The sequence below is a fragment of the Myotis myotis genome, unplaced genomic scaffold, assembly GCF_014108235.1.
Source record: "Myotis myotis isolate mMyoMyo1 unplaced genomic scaffold, mMyoMyo1.p scaffold_m19_p_15, whole genome shotgun sequence".
Taxonomy (NCBI): domain Eukaryota; kingdom Metazoa; phylum Chordata; class Mammalia; order Chiroptera; family Vespertilionidae; genus Myotis; species Myotis myotis.
In genome coordinates, this window is record NW_023416319.1 from 3,213,310 (window position 1) to 3,234,638 (window position 21,329).

The following is a 21,329-nucleotide window of genomic DNA, read 5'->3' on the forward strand; positions in this document are numbered from 1 at the left end:
GGTCCACTCAGGACACCTGAGGGTCTGTTCAAGGCCTGGGGGGGGGGGGGGGCGCTGGGTGCTTGGTAGGGAAATAGTGGGTAATGGGGAGGCCCAGGGCCTCCAAAGCTCCGCTTTTCCCAGAGGCGCCTGCAGCATCCTCCCAAGGACCTGGCTCTCTCTTCTATGCGTCACCCTCAGGCTCAGCACAATGGGTTTGTTTTTGCCTCCATCTCTGTGGACCACTGACTGTCCCGCTCCCTCTCCGAGCTGGAGGACAGCAGGACGAGGGAGGCTGGTCTGGCTGTGTCCCTTCCCTGGCCCCACCCACCAAAGCCAAGGATGGAGCCCCAGTCTGTGGGTACCCTATCCACTGGCCAGGGGTGACAGGCCAATTGGAAGCAGGCACCCCTTCCCCCACGACCTGCACCCTCCATGCCCCCTCTTCCTCCCGCCACTGCCTTGGCCACTGGCTTCGGCTGGAGTGTCAGCTTCCTTTCCAGTGGTTCTGAGAGCCCACATCACAGACGGCATTTATCAGTGTCCTCCGGCTCCCTGTCCCCTTCGGTCCGTCTCTCCAACGTGAATCCCTCCACAACCACACACTGCGGGCGCTTGTGGTTCGGGCCCCTCAGAGCCCAGGGCGGAGGGTTGGTGGCCGGCAGAGAACCAGCCACGTGGGTAACGCCATGCAATCACCTGAGCTCAGGGGCTTCGTCCGCCACTGGTGCGGGAAGGGGAAGGACCGAGAGCAACCCCGTAACCAGCTCCACTGTGAGGGCCTTGTCCTAGGTGACGGGGACACCCCGGGAAGCCTCCGACTCAGGGAAAGTGACACCAGTCTCCGCAGCCAGACGAGACATCGAAAACCCAAGAGAAAATGAGAAATTGCCATTTAATGTCAAAGGGGCTCTGTGCCCGATGAACTTCAGGGGCAGAATCACACAGAACGGCTTGGACACCAGCATTTGGTAAAATTCAGTTTAAGATTATAAGGCATTTAAGTATAAAAATAAGTCTTTTCATTAAAAAGAATGCATGGGCAGCCCTCGACACACCCACAAAGCCACTGCAAAGTATAAAAGGGAGGCCGCATCTGGATTTGGTTCCAGAAGCCACAGGGTTCTCCAGCCTCATAGGAAATTTGATAACTGAAGTTTTCAAACGTCCCAATGACACAATCGCCCTCCTTCCCCCCAGGACGCATGGGGAGACGGCTCAGGAGGTGCAAGCGATCTGCAGTCTCTCTGGAAGTGACAGGGTCCTCCTGGCTGGGTTGCGGAGGGCGGTGGGGTACCTGGATGAGAGCACAGGTGTGCACCCACACCCATCCGTAAGAGGGTTACGTTCGCCATCACACGGAGGTTCCAAACCAAATTCAGAATATTCCTCTTCCGTCTCCCATCTTCTACTGATTCTCGGAATGGTTAAAGTGGCCCTAAAATGATAAAACAGCACACGTGGGAATTAGTTTTCATGGACTAAATTCATCCATTGTGGCTGCGTGTTCACTGACACATAGACCTGCTACCCCTGAAGGGACTGGCTACCCTGGTGAATGAGGCCTCATTTCTGAGGCAGCTGTGTGCTTACAGAGTGTACAGGGCCGACCTCGGAGACAAGGTGGCCGGGTCCAGACCATCACAATAAAGGGAGTATCGTGATAGAACTCATCATGCGAATCCGTTGGTTTCCCAGTGCACATTGTTTACACTGTACTATAGCCTAGTAAGTGTGCAATAGCACTATGCTTAAAAATGCATCTCTCTTAATTAAAAAATACTTTCTTGATAAAAACACTACGCATCATCTGAGCCTTCAGCAGGTCAGAATCTTTTTGCTGGTGGAAGGTCTGACCTTCAATTTGTAAAAAAAAATCAGTATCAGCGAAGCACCATAAAGCAAAGCGCAATAAAACGGGGTATGCCTATAAATGTAAAAATATTATAGTTAAGATAGTTAAAGCACTTCCTACCGCGCCCGCACTTAGAATGTTCTTAATAAATGTTATTTCTCCTCTTGCCTCTGAGGAAAAAAGAGAATAAAAATATCTATATATTCATAAAATAGAATTTTTAAAAATGATGTCCAAATAATGAATCGGGATTCAACACAGAAGTGGCTCCTGGGGGGACGGGACATGGAAGTAGCCCAAGTTCATCACCATCCGGCCAGGGCCCTCTGCCCCGTCTCCTGGACCAGGCCTCACATCGCCTCACCTCACCGGAGAAAGAGCTGGGGGAGCCAGATGGCTGGTGGCAGACAGGTGGCCGGACCCTGTGCTACCGTGAAATGAGAGGTCTCTCCAGCATTTAGAAACCTTTGTCACACTTGGCCATAATACAGCAGGAACAGCATGGCTCCGTGGCCCAATGGCAGAGGCCGCCCTGCCCTCCGAGACCACACTGGGGTGGCAGTGGGCCCCTGGGTCAGTGGATGCCAGGAAGGGTGGTGGGCCCAGCGGTGGGAACAGCAGCCAGGTCCACGATGATGTTCCAGTTTCCCGGCGAGCAGGTGTGCCCGAAGCCACGGGGACCAATAGGAGAGACTCAGGCCTGACTGACAGCAGCCGTCACACCAAACGGCTCATTCAGGTGATGGGAACGAAGCTGTGGTGGCACTGATTCCACCTGATGAGGGTCGGGGAAGTCTTCACAGAAAGCCATGTGTCCTGAGTGGACCACGACAGTGGAATAGAGTCTTACAGGGTGGGAGAGGCCATCCTAGGCAGTGAGAACAGCATGAGGTCAGAACTTTCCAGAACGGAGCGGCTGTGATTTCGCCGCACACGGGCAGTGGTGGGAGACCTGCCTGAAGAGCCCAGCGGTGCCCAGACTGTGGAAGGCCCCGAGCACCACGATGACTGCAGGCGCTGAATTTCCCCATCAGGCTGTTTCCCCAGCAGTCTCGGAAGACCATGGGTGCGAACACTCTTTCCAGAAGGACACTGAAGGAATGAACAGGTTTCCTTACTGACTCTCCGGGTCGTTACTAGTCCAACGCACACCAAATCTACAAGAAGTGGGGAAGCCCGGCCGGCGTGGCTCAGTGGCTGAGCGTTGACCTATGAACCAGGAGCTCATGGTTCAATTCCCAGTCAGGGAGCATGCCTGGTTGCGGGCTCAATCTTGTCTGGGAAGTGAGGAGGCAGCCGAACAATGATTCTCATCATTGATGTTTCTATCTATCTCTCTCACTCTCCCTTCCTCTCTCTCCCTCTCTCTCTCTCCCTTCCTCTCTAAAATCAATGAAAATCTATTTTAAAAAAGAAGTGGGACCCAGCCAGCATGACTCACTGGTTGAGCGTTGACCTATGAACCAGGAGGTCATGGTTCAATTCCCGGTCAGGGCATATGTCTGGGTTGCCAGCTCAATCTTCATTGTGGGGCCGGCAGGAGGCAGCCAATTAATGATTCTCTCTCATCAATGATGTATCTGTCTCCCTCTCCTTTCCTCTCTGAAATCAATAAAAAATATATTACAAAAAAAAGAAATAAAAAAAAAAGAAGTGAGGAAACGGATTCAGCATTTCTCAAACTTCTTTGACCTAGAAACTTGCCCTGAGACCCTCGGCGGCAGCAGGGAAGAGCAGCTCTGGGGAGGGGAGGTCAGACAGCGTCTGGGCAGCTCACTTGGAGCTGCTGGGGGCGAGGGAGAGGGGTGGATGGGTCAAGAGACAAGACAGGGCCTCTCTCAGCACAGTTTACAGAATACCTTGTCATTTCCAACTGATTTGTAGTATCTTTTCTGTAAAGTATAAGCTGCCACATGTTTGTTTAAAGCCCTTGACTTTATTCATTGGCCCCTGTGTCCATTGCTGGACTCATAACACATCACCTTAATTATCACAGCTCTGTCATATGTCTGGATACCCGATAGGTGATTTCCCTCATCTTGTTCTTCTGCTTCAAAACTGTTTGGCTTTCTTCCAATTCTAGGAAATTCTCAGCCATTATCTTTTCAAAAGTCATTATTCTTTGCAAATCTTTTTTATTTTCCTCTCCCATTCTAATATTCCTCCATTCTGGGTTTCCTAATACATCTTCTCATTTTTTTTTCTCTATGACTCCTAAACACTTTCCTAATTTCCATTTATTCCACTTGGTGCATTTTAGAAACTTTCCTGATTTATCTTCTAATTCACAAATTTGGTCTAGAACTGTGTCTAATCTGATGGTTTTTTTAACTTCAATGACCATATCATTCACTTTAAGAAGTTTTTTTTAATCTTCCAATTGCTTTTTCTTCATACTCTTCTATTCTTTCATTATGGCTCCATTTCTCCTTTGATCACTTTTAAAAATTAAAATACTTATCTTTACAGTAAACTTCATTTATTTCAGATTCTTGGAGGTTTGTATTCTCCTGTTTGCTATAGTTCCTGCCTCCTACCCCCAGCCATGGCTGGTTTGCTTATGTGCTGCTGTTTCATCTCTGCATCCTGTATGCTCTGGTGGGGATGCCTACAGGATAATTCTGCATTTGTCACGATGAAAGGCCATAATGTGTTCAATAGTTGCACCTGTTTTTATGCTAATGTTTGGCTTTTGGTTCTTGTGCTGCTGAGGCAGACTAAAACTGGAACCCACCCCCATGCACGGCTGGTGTTTGAATTTCTAAGCCCTAAGGTACAGACAGGTCTTCAAGGCTCTGAGCTTTATGCAAATTCTGGCTCCCACACCTCCACTGGGAATTAGAATCCTAGCCCCCAGCCCCTGGACCAATCCTGGGCCAAACCCAGCAAAGGCCAAGACTGAGGACAGCGGCGAGGGGTGTGCTTTGTGCTCCCTCTTCACTTACAGGATTAACTATGCACTTCACTTCCTGTTTTCCGAGCAGGAGGGACACCTTTGTGTTAGCTTAGTGTAACATGCTTATAAGAAGTCTAAACTGCATTTTTCTTAAAGTGCTAACTTTTCTTTTATTCCATTCCACCATCTCCTCATAGAGTAACATTTGACTCCTAGAGAAAGGTTTTTGTTTTGTTCGTCTTATCATCTGAAGGCTCTCTTCCTTCAGAGCCTAGCAATGATCTAAGTTAACCCTCTTTAACCCTTTGTGTGCCAACCAATATCCTAGGAACTATGCTAAAATTGCCAAGGCATTTTTGCTGATTTTACAGCAGTTCAGGAAAAAAAATTATGAATCGCAAGTAAATGAAGTTACATATTCAAAAACTTAAGGAAACCTTTACTACACTGACATATTTAGCAATATCATCATCACTAATAAAAGCAGACTTAGAACTGGACGCCATTTCGAAGCTTTGATAGCGCTCCCGGCACTTTTGGCGAAAGACAGGAGGAGCGCGATCACACTCCCCGGCACTCTAGGGGTTAATAACACTATTTTTCTGGGACCCACGTTCCAGAGGAAGCATTCACTATCAGAAGCTCCATCAGAAGATTGTGGCAGTGAGTCTATTCACAAGCATCTATTTTGGGATTCACATTTGGCTGCACTGGCACAGCCCAAGTTTCCCCTTGGCCAGCTCATTCGCTCACAGTTTGAATAATTCAGCTCTGCGTCTGAGCCAAGCAGCTCTCATTGTGTCTGGGAATGAGGTCCACGAAGACCCACCGTCTCCCTGCTGCCCTTCTTGGGGTGTCAGAGCAGGCCGCTGCGCCCAGTGTTGGGAAGTGATGCTGGCACGCTGGCTGTAAACACACACACCAGCCAAGAAGAACAGGAGGGGCGGGCGCAGTGCGTGCTGGAGCCAGCCTCCCCATCAACCACGCCGCACGGCAGGCCAATCACTTAACCCCCGTGGACCTCATTGCCCTTATCTCTAAATTGACGGGGTTAGACCGATGAACTCAGGATCCCTGACACCTTGAGGGGGGAAATGCACAGAGCACAATTTCATTCTTACAGAATGATCAATGAAATCCCGTTGATAACTCCATGATTGCGTTTTCTTCTCTCAGGACGTAAGAATAAAGGCCTGACAGGAACTAGCTGTTGAAACAGGACACACGGAGTGAACCACGGCACATCGATCTCTCTTAATCTATGTCAGGACATCACATTTCCCTCCTTGGCCTTGGTCCCGGCCTGACACCTGGGCCTGCGGTATCGAGCACAGGCGGGCACAGGAGACAGGCAGCCTTGCTTCCGCCGGGCCCGGGCCCGCTCCTGCTCTGCTACCGTGCTTCTAGATGCTGCAGACGTGCAAAGCAATCACCAATGAGACAGACAGGCAAACAAATAAAGCAAATATTTTAAAGGTCACCCACTTGGAGATAAAAGTATAAAAAAATGTATGTCCATTTAGAATCAGAGTCATCATCACGCTTCGGCTCCTGCTGCGCCTACAGGGCAACAACGAACCAACACCCCCTCCCCTGCCCTCGATTCCTCCCCCTGCAGTGACCCACCCCCGCCATCAGGCAATGGAGTCGAAAAGTGAGTGTCACAGTGAACAGCACAGCGGCTGATGAAGGCCACTCCCTCAGCAGCTGCCCTCAGCCCCCAGCACAGGCTAGGATCACAAATCAATTTGTTGGGAAGTGGGGGTGGGGTGCTGGTCAGCAATCCAACAATCATGGTTCCCATACTGGGTTCCAGTTTGGGCAGTAACGCCCACTAAGGCCAGATAAAAGCAAGTGAAGGAACCCCAGTGATGGGCCAGAGTAGGGGCCTGACTGTAGTTTTCAATGTAACACCCCCCCGTGTGACTCACAGCCAGGACCGGCTCTGCCACACGCCACACGCTGAGCCCAGACCAAGACCCTGAGCCTGAGCGGAGGCACAAAGGCCCGGAGGCCTGCGTTTAAAACCGCAGTCTCTGCCCTGGCCAGGTGGGCCCAGTGCATAGAGTGTTGGTCGTCGGATTGAAGGGTCTGGGTTTCTATTCCAGTCAAGGGCACATACATGGGTTGCAGGCTAGATCCCCAGCCTTGGTCAGGGCACGTGCGGGAGACAACTGATTGATATGTCTCTTTCAGATCAATGTTTCTCTCTCTGTCTGTCTCGCTCTCCCTTCCACACTCTCAAAAAAAAAAAAAAAATCAATGGAAAAATATCCTCAGGTGAGGATTTGCCGGGAGCCGGTCCATCCTTGCTGTTTCAAGGGACCGGCATATATGGCATACTGTTCTTAATGTTTGCTCACCTTCTTGGCACTATGTGTTTTAACCAAGGTCTCTGAGAAAGGTTGTTTCCCCAGGTAGGGATTTTCCCCTGAAGTTAGGGAGGGAATAAAACCTCTTAACTAGTGCCAGGTGGGTAATTAATCACTTTAACTACGAACAATCATGCTTGAGCTACATAATCTTTACTCCCTGGAATGGAGATAAGAAACGCCCTAACCTTTGTAATAGAGATTGATAGGATTGAATCAACTGGTATAAATACAGATGTAATAAGACAGCAAGACACAGAACTTAGAATACGGAACCAAGAGAGACAGAACCTAGGCACAGAACCTACACAGAACTAGAGACAGAAGAACTTCGCTGGAGAGAACATGGCAAAAGATCCTGGACTGAACCTGACTACAGAAATGGGCAAGAGAACCTGACTAGAACCTGGTGACTGAACCTGGCTGGAGAACCTAGCAAGAGAACATGGACACAGAACCTGGCTGGAGATCTGAAGCAGAACTTCTCTGGAGATCCAGACCAGAACTTGGCTGGAGATCCTGGCTAGAGATCCTGGCTAGGCTGCTGATCAACTGAACGCTGTCTCCGTGTCCTTCCTTCTTCGCCGACTCCGTCCACACCTTTGGGGACCCCTGGACCTGCTGGGGTTGGACCCCGGCAAGGATTAACTAAAAACAAATACAAAAACAAAACACGCTATCTTTTCTTTTCTTTTCCAGGGAAATCTGTCCGTGCATTAGCTGATTAGCCCAGGTGAGGTCCAATCTAGGTATTCCCAACACAGGAAATTGAGCATGGGATTCAAGGACACAAATGGTGAAAGAAATCTTAGCCACACAGGGCGGGGGCGGCAACACAACAACCCCCACTGTGGGACGCCCACCCTGGGCGGCGAGGGCCAGCAGAGTTGGGACCACAGGGACCCCTCTGCGGGAGCCAGGGCCTTGGAGAAAGGCGCTGAGAGGCCCTTAAGGAAGAAGGAGGGAGAAATGCTCTGGCTGCCACCCCTCCAACCACGCTGGTGTCCAGCGTCAGAAACCAGAGCAAGGGAGGCCAGAAATGCAGCCTCCGCAATACCGAGCAGGGGACCCAAAGCTGGGGGGGTGGCACTGAGAGAAAGCAGGCCACTGCCTGTCCCGCTGACCCAGTGACAGCTGAGGGTGGCCCCTTCCCTGAAAGGCTCCCGCTCAGAGGAGCGACAGAGTGTCCGGGGCCAGATCCCCTCCAACACTTGGTGCTGAGAATACAGACCTGTCCCTCAACTACCACCCCAATCTGTTCTTCCCAGGGTTTCTGTCTTACAAGGCCACCCCTTCTCATGTACCTGTCATGCCACCCCTTTCGTGTATCTTTCTTGATTGTCCTGGAGAGTTCTGGCAGCCTCCTTCGGTTTCGTTTAATGGGTCTGACTTTACAAAGAATGGTGTGCTTTCCTGGTCACACTTGGGACGCTCTGGGCTGAGCTGGCCCGAGAAAGGAAGCCTGCTGCAAGGCTCTGGTCCAGCTCTGGAACCTCTGAGGAAGGAGAGGAAGTCTGCCAATGACAGCGGCCACTGGCACTGCTTCCAGACTGGCAGCATGGGATGGTGCATAGAGCGAGGGCAGCCTGGCCGGGTGTCGTGGAGAGACCCCGAGTGACGTAATACCATGTCCTACCACGTGAGTAGAGGACGGTTTCGTTCCAACTGTCAGTAACACGAGCAGAGGAACTCGCTGAGAGATGTTTCTAAATAACAATACATATGAGTTCAACCTTAACAGTGACTACTATAAACAACATCGGCTACTACTGAAATAGTGTCTTATAACAGCGACCTAGCATGAGAAGGTAGGGGAAGATCCTGGCAGATGTGAGCAGTCAAGACCTTGCATTTGTGAGAAATGACTTATGATAAAAATAAGGGAAAGCGCCCTAGCCGGTTTGGCTCAGTGGATAGAACGTCGGCCTGCGGACTGAGGGGTCCCGGGTTCGATTCCAGTCGGGGGCATGTACCGTGGTTGCGGGCTCGTCCCCAGTGCGGGGGGGGGGGGGGGGGGCGCGGGGCGGTGCAGGAAGCATCTGATCGATGTGTCTCTCTCATCGATGTTTCTGGCTCTCTATCCCTCTCCCTTCCTCTCTGTGAAAAAATCAGTGAGATATATTAAAAAAAAAAAAATAAGGAAAAGCTTAGGGACAGAAGGAGGACAGGAACTCGGGCACCGAGCTGAGACAGCCACGTGGAGAATTCAAGGCAGAACTGATCAGCTGATATCCCACTGGGGTCAGAGCCATACCAGGGAATTAGGATGTGAAGGGGTTTGGGGGGAAAAGCACCAAATAAGCTCACAATCACACACAAGATCCCCGTTAAGAATCCCACACAAACTACCCCTGGGCCAGTGGTGGGGATGGGGCCTGGGTGGGAGGCACTTTTGCCTGGTGCAACCTGGTGCGTGGCAGGGCCTGGTGTGTGCAGGGCCTGGTGCATGGCAGGGCCTGGTGCGTGTGGGGCCTGGTGCGTGCGGGGACGGTGCATGGCAGGGCCTGGTGCATGGCAGGGCCTGGTGCGTGTAGGGATGGTGCATGGCGGGGCCTGGTGCGTGTAGGGATGGTGCATAGCGGGGCCTGGTGCGTGTGGGGCCTGGTGCGTGCAGGGACGGTGCATGGCAGGGATGGTGCGTGGCAGGGACAGTGCATGGCAGGGCCTGGTGCGTGTGGGGCCTGGTGCGTGCGGGGACGGTGCATGGCGGGGCCTGGTGCGTGCGGGGACGGTGCATGGCGGGGCCTGGTGCGTGCGGGGCCTGGTGCGTGCAGGGATAGTGCATGGCGGGGCCTGGTGCGTGGCGGGGCCTGGTGCACGGCAGGGCCTGGTGCGTGGCATGGCATGTTTAATGAAGCCGTCTGACATGCAGGGCTACACCCACCGGTGATCTGCGTTAAGCACTGCTCCCTGGGATCCTGCATCGCTAAAAATACTATTTGCTTTTTATTTAACACTGGACTTTCAATGTTCTAAAATGCAAAAATAGTGTCTTATTATTTTAAAAGCTTAGGAGGGAAAGTAGCCATATTATTAGAAAAAGAAGATATATGCAGCTAGAGTCTGTTCAAATATCAAGAGGTGTGACTTTTCGAATTCATATTTCAATCTTTATTTACATAAGACTTTTAGAAATAGTGGGTGTAAATATTAAATCACCCAAGGCTGGGGGAAATTTTATTGAAAATAACTACAAATAGAGAGAAACTGATTTTTTTAAAGTCGGTTTCTGAAATTTAGATGAAAAAGAGTATCAAGCATTAACCAAAAACTGATATATTTACATATCAATATAGGTTTTCTGCTCATAGACTCATTTCCTATGAAACCGAACAGAGGCGAGCTTGGGGAATTACAAAGGAAGGAAAAACCCTAATCAAATAGGTACTGTTGTTCAAACAGAATATTAGCCAAAATGATCCAATCAGTTGCTTGAGCCAAATTTTTTTCCTTTAAGCCACTCATGCCAGCGCACAGCTCTGAGAGCACAGAGATCCACGGTTCATGCCCAGTGTGTGCCCCACGGGTGGGTCTGGAAGACACTGAAATTGGATGAGAAGGGAGGGCGGCAGCAATAAGCAATGGGCCCAGAAAGGGTCCCATTTCTCAAGGTAAATATTACTTCTTTGCATTGCGTGGTGTGTGTGGCAGTCGCGTGAGCCATCCTACACAGAGTAAGTTCAGGTGCTGGCTCTTGGCCTTCCCCGCTGTGAGGGCAGAGCTTCCTAAGGACAGCACTGAGGCAGAAGAGCGCGCCTTCTCGGGGCGGGTCTGACACGGGGCTTTGTTTTCATACCTGACTCATGACTCCACATGAGCAGAGGGGCACGCAGGTGACAACTAACACCCTTTCAGTTCTTGGTTTAAAACAAAATCGTTGCCTATCCTTGTAAAACATAATAACTTGCAATGTGTCAATTGAAGGTCTAATTCGTTGACTCAATCTTTTGCTTATCAAAATCAGAACAATGTGCTTCTGTAAAAACCTTTAGGGAGCAAAAGCAGATATACACAGACGACACACACAGACATGCGCGCACACACACACTTACACACACTCCTGGTTTCTATGTAAAATTAAACATAATTCTATTTTATTACAATATTAAGATTCCAATTTTTAAATTGAAAAACCCCCAAGAATTACAGAGGTTATCAAAGATATATTAACTTGTTCTTAGAATAAGCTCAAAATTAATAACCAAGGCATGATTATGCTAATGTATACTTTATGATATTCCGCCTGACACAGGAGACTGAGAACCGGGCCCTGGCAGTGTTAGACCGCCCTTGACTTTGAATTAATGGTGTGAATATTGCATTTCTCCTGAAATCTTTGGTTTATGGGAAGTTTATGGAAACATGAAGGAAAAGCTTATCAGAGATGAGAAAAAACAACACTGATTCCTATTTGGATACTTAAATGAGGGCAGGCCTTTCTTCCCAGATGTCCTCCAATTCCCTTCCCTGAACCCTGCTTTTAAAAAGAATTTTAAACATATTTGCAATTTCTATTTCCAACTTGAAGCTGGAGACAAATTAGTTTGCACCCCAGTAGAATGCTAAGAAAAGCTTAAATCAAGCGGCACCTTTTTATTTACATCCCTCATTCCTTAGAAGCGTAATTGCCTTTTTTATTAACTTTGTTTTATGGATCTAATATTTAAGAACAAGTCTACCCTTTATGTGACACAAGAAGGTGAATGCACTTACAGACTCCCCTGCAATACATCTCGGGCAGGGCTGGGCGGAGCTCCTCCCACCGGTCGGAGGGACCTGGTTGACAAATCACAGGCGCAGATGGATCAGAACAACGGTTATTTACACTTTTTATTAGAATATTTAAATGGGTTCCCAGCTGGTTTGGCAGGAACAGGAACCTACCCCCGCACTTGGTGGCCCCTGGCCTCTGGCTGGCCTTGGCGCAGGGAGGCCTCCCGGCTGCGCCTCCAGCTCCGGGCTGCCCCAGGACACCAGGGCGCCGGCCTTCACCTGGGGACAGCCCCGCTCCTGCGCAGCTGCTTCGAGGCTCCTGCACACCCGCTTCTGAAACGAACAAAATTTCACTTGAGATGGCCTCGTAAAGCACACAACGCTAATTAAATTTGCTTCCTGAAAACTTCAGCTGCAAATACAGACCCTGTGGAGCTGGGAAAGTTTATAGGACATTTGAGGGGATGACTTTAAACTTTATCTTCAGGAATAACTGCCATCAATTACATTTAACCTCATTATTTCCTAAATTGTCTGATATTTACTTAGCTTTACAGATTTAAAACAGTCATTTTAACAATTTGAGCAGAAAATCTTGTCATAAACTACTGTGACTGGTTTATTGATATTGAAAACGTACAAGACCCATAAATTTTGCTCAAGAAACTAGTTTTATGCTGCACCACATTCTGCCAGTACTCAGTGACACAGCAGGAATAATCCACACATGAATAACTCTTTCTCTTACGGGCACCGAAGACCCAGTTCATTTTATTTCAAAAGTTGCACACACAGTCTTAACTGATAACCTTTGGGAAAGTTAGCATTTGGTTTCTGCTTCCACTTGAGCGAAAGGTAAACTACCAAAGCAATCCCCTGAAGCTAAAGGAAACATCGCTCTCAGAGTGCCAAGGCTGTGTGCTGTGAGGGCACCGCTCGCACGACACCGAGTCAGATGCCATTGCCTTGCCCAGCCCCAGCGGTGTCTCTGGATCCCTGGGCAGCCTGCAGGCCCGGCTGCTAGACAGCGCCTGCCCGTGACACCCGTGGCTACAACTTCTTCAGTCACTTGCAAACCAGCATCATGATTTGTGCCAAATTACTTATTATCTGTACTGTCATTTATTTAATATTTTCTAAACTGACACCTTTTTACTTAATGGATTTATTCAATAGAAGCTTTATCTCATAGGTTTAGGCTGCTGGTTCTACTGTTCTCTAACATGCCTTAAAACAGATACGTAGAGATTAAAGTGAGACCCTTAAGCCACTTGGAGTCATTTCTTGGGGTAAGCGCTTGACCTCTAGGTGGCAGAAGACAAGGGCGGGTACACAGTTACCTACTCCTACAGTTCTTCCCAAGTGACAGGAAACTAAAGCCTGAGAAACTCAAAATTCTGCACCAAACCACACCCCGAGCAAAACTTAAAGACAGAGGATGCCAAAGTCTGCATCACAGTCTGCTAGTACTAAGTGACACAACAGGAATAATCCACAATGAATAACTGGTACAAAGAGAAACACCACCAAATCTGAGTGTGGGTCCCGGGCTCCCCCACCCCCACTGAGGCGGGCTCTGTGAGGAGCCACTAACACAGGGTGAGAGCCGTCTCCATGGCCCCGGAGAGGCCACTACAACCACGAAAGAGCTATGACAGTCCCTGCGGGGCCCAGAGCATGGACGCAGGGAAGGGACTGCAAAGTCCACACAATTCTAAGGAGCAAACGCCATGTAAAGAGGCCTCTTCACAACTCACAGCTCCTGGGAGCCAGCAGGGGAAAGGGGAGGGCGACGTGCCCTTTGGCAACTGGTGGTGAAGATAAAAAGAAGAAAAGCAGGGAAAATTTCGGGTCCTACAAGTAAAGAGGACCACGATATCAGGAGGCTCACGCCCTCCCGTCAGACACAGGCACACACACGCACACACACGCGCACACACGCACACACACGCACACACACGCACGCGCGCGCACAGCAGCTGCACTGACTGGACCAGGTGCCATCAGACCAGGATCTTGTAGAAAGACCAATGTTATAGAAATTCCCTCCTAAAAAACCACCATGAACCAAAAGAAAACTGTAGTTCAATACTCTGCAAACATAACTAAACGTATTCAAGCAAACACTGGAGACGAAAATCACCTTGAATTAGAGATGTCAATTAAAAACAGAAAGGGACAAAAGTAGGGAGCAAGAAGGAAAGCGGTGAATGAACCCAGGAAAGTAATGGAAGGGGAAAACGAAATTACGTCAGAAATGAAGGATAAAGTGTAAAGTACCCAAGGAGAATTCAAACGAAAATTTTAAAAAAGGGTAAAGGAGGTCAAATACGTGGTGAGGAAGAAAACTGGACTTTGGGTGGTGAGCACAGAACAGATGTTCCATGATAAAGTCGGACACCTGAAATTTAAATGATGTTATTAGCCACTGTTAGCCCAATAAATTTAATTTAAAAAAGAGGTGTGACATGTTAAAACTGGGTTATTGTCAGCTTTCAGTAATCCGTGTTAGCACAACCCACGGACAGAGACAAAAGGGTGATGAAGGCCTGGGGTGGGGGGGGGTAGGCTGGAAGGGGTCAATGGGGGGGAAGGGGGACAGATGTAACACTTCCAACAAAAAATATTCAATTAAAAAGAATCTGTGTTAAAGGGAAGCAGTGAAATGCCACAGGCCCCCTGCCATTTTATACGTAGGCGCGGACCTTCCATCAGCGACATCACTCAGCAATGAGCACTCCTACTCTGTCCCTGCCTTTTGAGTGCCGTCAGACTTGCTGAGAAGGAAAGCGCGGGGCAGGGGTGGGGGAAGGGAGGCAGAAGCACTGCCTCTGCGACATGCCCCGCGCTCCACCATGACATCTCAACCACTTCTGGGTGGGGCCACAGCACAACTGGCACGTGAAGGTCAGCAGACTGGTGAGTATCCATGGTGACAAGCCGAGGTTCTTAGGGGCTCAGGTGGCCGAGGAGGCCAGCTTCCCACCTCTGTGGCAGGTGAAAGGAGGTCCCACGCTGACGCCAAGGTGCTGGGTTAAGGCTGGGCTCCCCAGGGAACGTGGGGATCACCGGCTTGATGGCCCTCAGTCAGCCGAATGGATTAAATTATTCATGTGTGCTGCTATTTACTGTGGATTACTGAGAGCTGACTGCACGAGACTGACCTGGACACTTCCTCGGCAAATAGGCGGGCCATCGCGGGCTGGCCTGGACCACAGCAAAAGGAAGGCTGCAGAGGCCTCTCATGCCGGATGCCTGTGTTCGGCTCTCCCCCTCCCTTCTAGCGAGGCTCTGTCAGCCTTCATAAGGCAGACGGAGATTTACTGCCCGACTATAAAGACACTCGCACTGTATAAACAAAATTAAAACCCCGCGTCTACACGAAGACCCCACTACTTAACAATAATTGAAGGAGATCAATCGAACAGCAACCTCGCCGGAGAATAACTGAAGCAGGAATGTGATGAAGAGAAGACACTTGATACGACGCATAAATTAAAACAGAAGATATGTATCCTGTTGCCTCAATGATGGAACAAAGTAGACAGGCCTGGGAGAGACACGCTGCCCTCGCCGAGGAGGTGCGGCCGCGCCTGTGTTGCTGAGGACGTGCTTCTTTATTGGAAGTGATGGGGCCCAGGGAGCTGGGTGAGTGGACGCGGAGGGGGGAGGGGAAGGGAGGGGTTAAGGGTTTCACATTTGGGCAGAAATGAAATTCAAAGCCTCGGCTTCCGTGCTGATGCGAGTGAGCCCGCGTAGCAATCAGACTGGAGATGCATTCCCCACGAGCCTGGGGAGCCAATGAACGGTACCAGAACGGGGCACGCAGAGCAAGGCCGGTACCAGCCGTGCTAGGCTGAACCCGGCAGGCTGCCACCTCCAGAACCCATTTTCCACTCCACACTAGAGAAGAACGTGGAGAGTAAAGAAAACAGATACCGACTCCCTTGAACACTGACAGAGAGCACCATGCATTCGCTTCAATCGGCACAGCGAGAAAAAGCCACGTTCACCTTGAATGAACGTATATAATATATAAGCTAATATATGAGTTAAGCATATATACCATGAATTAGAATACCAAGGTAAATCATTAGAACTCAGTAATGTAATTAATGGTAAGTCTCCACACACACACACACACACACACACACACACACACACATCTAACCTTTCAGATTGAAGGGATTTGAGGGTTTTTACTGACTAATGGCCTTTATTCATTTGTATTATAAATGTGTAATGCTGGCTAATTGAATCCTAGTTGCTAGAAACAGTTTGCTGAGTGAGGATTTTAGTTGAGTTTGGTTTTAATTCTACCACAGTAAGGAAAGTTTACTTTTGCTGATATGGAGTAGCTGATACGGACGTCCATCAGCCCTGAGTACAGAACGGTTAATGCTGATGAGAAAGATTAATAAGGCCCTACAGACCGCCATTTAGAAAGAGAGCATGGTTTCCATCAAGCAAAGATCCCTCCTCGATGACACTTTCATTTGGAAAATGACCTTGCACTTGGGAGGTTTGCTCTACAACACAGTGAAATCTGGCACAATGTCAACTACAGAGAAGACCAGAAATTAGGAGTCCCGCCATCAACTCCCATGTTATCAGGGCATACAGGACGTCAACCAAATCTGAGTATCTTGATGCTGTGCTTTCTCCAGCTCTGACCATGCCTTAAGACTCAACGTCCTGTACACAGCCACACTCAACCTCCTGTGCAGGTCCACACGCTGGACCAGTGGTTCTCAACCTTCCTGATGCCGCGACCCTTTAATACAGTTCCTCGTGTTGTGGTGACCCCCAACCATAAAATTATTTTCGTTGCTACTTCATAACTGTAATTTTGCTACTGTTACGAATGGTAATGTAAATATCTGATTGCAGGATGTATTTTCATTGTTCGCGACCCACAGGTTGAGAACCGCTGCTCTGGACCAATCTAGCCTGACAGAGAGAAGGACACTTATGAGGAGATAAGGCAAGCCGGTGGTCCGAAGTAAGAATGCCAACTTCATTCTATGAGAGTGAGTTATCTAGAAGAAGATAAGCAAAGAAGAGCAAAGAAAAAACACTTGTATTTCGAATGACAGTAAAAATACATAAATGCACATACTATACTTATTGGGGGGTAATCTTAGGCTTGCAGTATTTATCAAGTACAACATAAATCTGTTATATTCCTGATTAAGATTGAGAGTCCTAAGGAAAGCGGGTATACAAATTTACTTACAACAGGTAGAACCTAATAAACATCCCTTCCCATCAAAAACAAACAAACTACGGTTTAGGGTGTTTCCCTATTTGTTCTCTCATTTGATCCTAACAATCATCCACTCCATAAGCAGGACCTGTCCGTTCTTCCTCCACAACATACTGCTGTCTACTCTCACCATGTCACCGTCCTCTGGCCAAGTCTCTGCTGCCTCCCTATGTACTCAACCCATACCTTCCTGCTGACCACCACCCCTTTCAGTTCCCACAGAGCCGCCAGATAAGCTCTTAAAATGGCAGTGTGATCCCGTCACTTGACTATGGACCCCCCAGTCTGGAAGGTGAGCACTGTAGTGATGAGCCGGTGCTGACCTCACGGAAGGGGACAGCACTCAAGGGGGAGGGGGGCGGGGGGGGGGCAGTGCTGGGACAGAAGGAGCTGGCCTCCCTGCGTGTCTCTGATTTGGGCATCAGCGGTCTCATACCTGCATGTAGGGTACCCATGTTCCATTGTCCTGGACTGCTCACCTCTATACTGTTAAGGGAGAGAATCCATCCAACTTGTTTGAGCCAATGTGGTATGAAGTCGCCCTGTTACAGAAGCTACACCTGTGCCCTAGTAACATGGTCCCTGGAAGTGGGGTGTGGCTGTGATGTAAGTGATGCTGGCCTCCTGATCCAGCAGTGAGTGGGTGGCGAGGAAACAGAGAGAGGCTGCAGGGTAGAAAGGTAAGCCACCTGTCCTACTGTGCGGAACATTGGAAAACGCCTTCCGCATTACCTCGGGAGAGATCTGTCTCTTGGAGCCTGTAGGTCCAGGAGAAGCAGACCGGAAAACGTTCGACGCTGGGTGTGCAGGCAGCGGGCCCACGCTCTGGGGCAGAACCGAGACTTCACCGAGGTGGCGAGGAGCCAGCAATCCGCGGACAGAGGCAAGGATGCCAGTGCTGCCCGCTTCAACCCCACAGACTTCTTTCCGTCCCCGGAAAGGGGAGGTGCCTTCCCGCGTCCTACACTGTTTTTCCTCCCAGTCTCGCACCCACCTGACCACCCACCCACGCCATCACCTCCCACCCGGTTCTCTCCCGTGAGAGCACTCAACCCAGGCGGGACTGACCCGTCTGCCCAACCAGCACTCCTGCCACAGCAGCCCGGCGCCTGCACGTGGAGGTGGGGCGCAGGAACGCCCCTCCCAGGCCCAGACGCCAAGTCCTCCAGCCATGCGGGGAGGCCCGCGCACCTAGAGGGACCCTGGGCTCCCAGTGCCGGGACAGCGTGCGGGTCTGGCGGCAAACGAGTCCTGATTTCTGCGCAGGCGCGGCAGGAGGGATGACCACGCCCACCCCAGGCCCCGCCCACCTCTGGCCCCGCCCCAACAGGTGCGCGCAGGCAGCTGCCAGGCAGGGCGCCTCACCGAAGAGGCCGCCAGGAGACGCGAAGCCCACTGTGGGCCAGCCCGAGGACACCGCCTTCCCGTTCCCAACGCCCAGGCCCCTGAGGGCTCACCGCGTCTGCTGGAACCTGCAACTCCTCCGGCCTCCGCCGACGCCACCGGCCCAGCGCCAGGGTGTCCATGCGACCCACAGGCCCGAGTCCCCGGGACTATCTATCATCTCCACCAGACGCCGGGCGCCCCGCCCACGCCGCCGCGTCCACGCCCTCTACCTCCACGTGTCCCGCGGGAGCCAATGAGAAATGGGGGCGGGGTTCCGCCGGACCACTCGAATCCTGCCGGGCGATCGCTTCAGGCAGGAGTAGCGGAGACCAGAGTCTTCTGGACTTAAGGGACGCCTGTCCCAGGCCATTATTTTGCAACGAGGGCCGGCCTATCGCTTCTACAATCACTGAATCGGTCGTGAAGGTCGGAAGAATTTAACTTTTTAAGGGACCCACCACGCTTCGACTGTAGACCTTGGATCGGAGGGAGGAGCTCCCGCCTTCTCGCCCTCGTAATTGGCCACCTTCCTGGCTGGTTGGCTGATAGAAGGCGCAGTGAGCCAATCAGAACGGGCGAGACCGCGGGGTCTCTGGGAATTGTAGTCCTAGTGAGGTGGCCTCACTTCCTGGCGGGAGCTGGCAAGGACAATTGCGGGGTGACTCCACGGTCTCCAGCCCTGTTTGGCCAGGTGCACGGTGGCTTCCGGTCCGGAGACCCTAGGGCAGTGGTTCTCAACCTTCTGGCCCTTTAAATACAGTTCCTCATGTTGTGACCCAACCATAAAATTATTTTCGTTGCTACTTCATAACTGTAATGTTGCTACAGTTATGAGTCGTAATGTAAATATCTGATATGCAGGATGGTCTTAGGCGACCCCTGTGAAAGGGTCGTTCGACCGCCAAAGGGGTCGCGACCCACAGGTTGAGAACCGCTGCTCTAGGGCCAGTATTTCTCTGCTGGCTGAGGGCAGCGCTGCGGGGCCCTTGGATTGTGTACAAGGGGAAACCATGGCCTCACCGCCAGACCTTGGGGAGTGGGGTTCTGGCTGTGTGCATGGTGAGCTGGGGTACCCAGGTGCCTGGTGTTGGTAAACAGTGCTGAGCTACACCACATCCTTCTAAATACACCTACTGTATGTCGTGTTGGAGGAAAGATATTCGTGACACTTGTTAAAAATGGTAAGGCAGACTTTCCCCGGGGGACCATCATGACAGGTATTGGGGTTCGCAGCAGGGAGAGAGAGTGGGCTCAACTCTGACTTCAAAGACAAGTGGGACTTTGTACCCTATTTACTTAGTATGTTTATTGAATTTTTAATATCTTAAATTTTTTAAAACTTTAAAAATAATAAAATGATAGTTAACGTGCTCGTTATTTAAACGTTAAATACATTAACCAGTGGAAGAAAAAGGGAGACTTTCATGACAATGGAGTCTTGCATAAAACACAGTGAACAAAAAGGGGACAAAGGTAATACTTTCAACAATAAAGATAATTTTTAAAAAAATCACAGTCAACAAAAGAGAAAATACCTAAATTGAACTATTTTAAAATTTGAAACTTTTATGCATCAAAGGTGATAATACAAATGGCCAATAAACACATGATAATATGGTCAATATCACTAGTCATTAGGGAAATGCAAATATAAACCACAATGAGATACCACTTCATACCCATTAGGAGGGTTGTAATAAAAAAAATCATTGTTGGCTAAGATGGGAAGAAATTGGACCCCTGGTGCATTGCTGGTGGGAATGTGAAATGTAGCCACTACTAAAAACAGTATGACAGTACCTCAAAAATTTTTTTTAAAAAGTTATCATATGATTCCACAATTCCACTTTTGAGTATAATTGAAAGCAGTGATTAGAATATCCATGTTCAAAACAGTACTATTCATAATAGCCAAAAGGTAGGAGTGACCTGTGTGTCCATATATGGGTAAATGGATAAACCAAATGTGGTAGATACAGACCATGGAATATTACCCAGCCTAAAAAGGAAGGAAATTGTGCAACCAGCTGCATTATGCTAAATGAAATGCGCTGGTCACAAAAGAACAAATGCAGTGCAATTCCACTATTTGAAGTACTAGAATAGACAGAGGATAGAGTGGTCTCTCTCCGTGAATAGAATTTTCAGATTTTCAGAGTGCTGAAGGGAGAGGGCAGAGGACCTATTGTTTAATGGGGACAGAGTCTCAGTTTAGAAAATGAAAAGGGCTGTGAACACGGAGGGGATGATGGTTGACAAAAAGGTGGATGTGCTTAATGCTACTGAGCTGTACACTGAAGAATGATTAAAATGACCCATTGTAGCCCTAACCGGTTTGGCTCAGTGGATAGAGCGTCGGCCTGGGAACTGAAGGGTCCCAGGTTCGATTCCGGTCAAGGGCATGTACCTTGGTTGTGGGTACGTCCCCAGGAGGGGGTGTGCAGGAGGCAGCTGATCGATGTTTCTCTCTCATCAATGTTTCTACCTCTTTCTCTCCCTTCCTCTCTGTAAAAAAATCAATAAAATATATTTTTAAAATAAATAAATAAAATAAAATGATCCATTGTATGTTATGTATGCTTTACCACATACCTGTTACAAGTTGCTTCTCCGTGCACCACTTCCCGCCGCCTTGCACACCACCTTCAGGGGAAGTGGCTCAGGAGGTGGGTGACCCAAGTTCCAGTTTCCCCCTGGGGACTTCCAGCTCCAGGGCAAGGTGCTTTCACCTGGCAGTCCCCACCCCTGGGTTACAAATTGGGGTGATTAGGGGTCTACCTTAAGGGGGCGCTCTGGGTTCTCAGTGAGCCTGCCATCCAGGACAAAGTCAGCTCCGGCTCCTTGTCCCTCCTGTGACCACCT

The 21,329-nt window shown here is 49.7% G+C and overlaps 1 protein-coding gene across 2 annotated transcripts; it reads right to left on the minus strand.

The window, feature by feature from the left end:
• Window positions 1-855: 855 nt before the first annotated feature.
• On the minus strand, window positions 856-18,685 carry CUNH10orf143 (chromosome unknown C10orf143 homolog). Of its 2 annotated transcripts, XM_036335696.1 has the most exons (5): window positions 18,539-18,685; window positions 11,987-12,148; window positions 11,816-11,878; window positions 5,852-5,937; window positions 856-1,417 (listed from the first exon to the last, which is right to left on the minus strand). In XM_036335696.1, the coding sequence occupies exons 1-5, from the start codon at window positions 18,605-18,607 to the stop codon at window positions 1,198-1,200; spliced, it is 600 nt and encodes a 199-aa protein (XP_036191589.1). In that variant the 5' UTR covers window positions 18,608-18,685; the 3' UTR covers window positions 856-1,197. The 2 variants fall into 2 exon arrangements, with proteins under 2 accessions (XP_036191589.1, XP_036191590.1); XM_036335697.1 differs by lacking the exon at window positions 5,852-5,937 and having other exon boundaries at window positions 1,238-1,417.
• Between the last annotated feature and the right edge of the window lie 2,644 nt (window positions 18,686-21,329).

Bases quoted from the DNA above. Each gene is read 5' to 3' on its own strand.
- CUNH10orf143 (XM_036335696.1), bottom strand. From the start codon at position 18,607: ATGGACACCCTGGCGCTGGGCCGGTGGCGTCGGCGGAGGCCGGAGGAG. The intron at 11,879-11,986 runs GTAGGTTCCTGT...TTTGTCAACCAG, and splicing joins AGGGGCCACCAAGTGCGGGG to GTCCCTCCGACCGGTGGGAG. The intron at 5,938-11,815 runs GTAAGTGCATTC...CTGTTTCAACAG, and splicing joins GATGTATTGCAGGGGAGTCT to CTAGTTCCTGTCAGGCCTTT.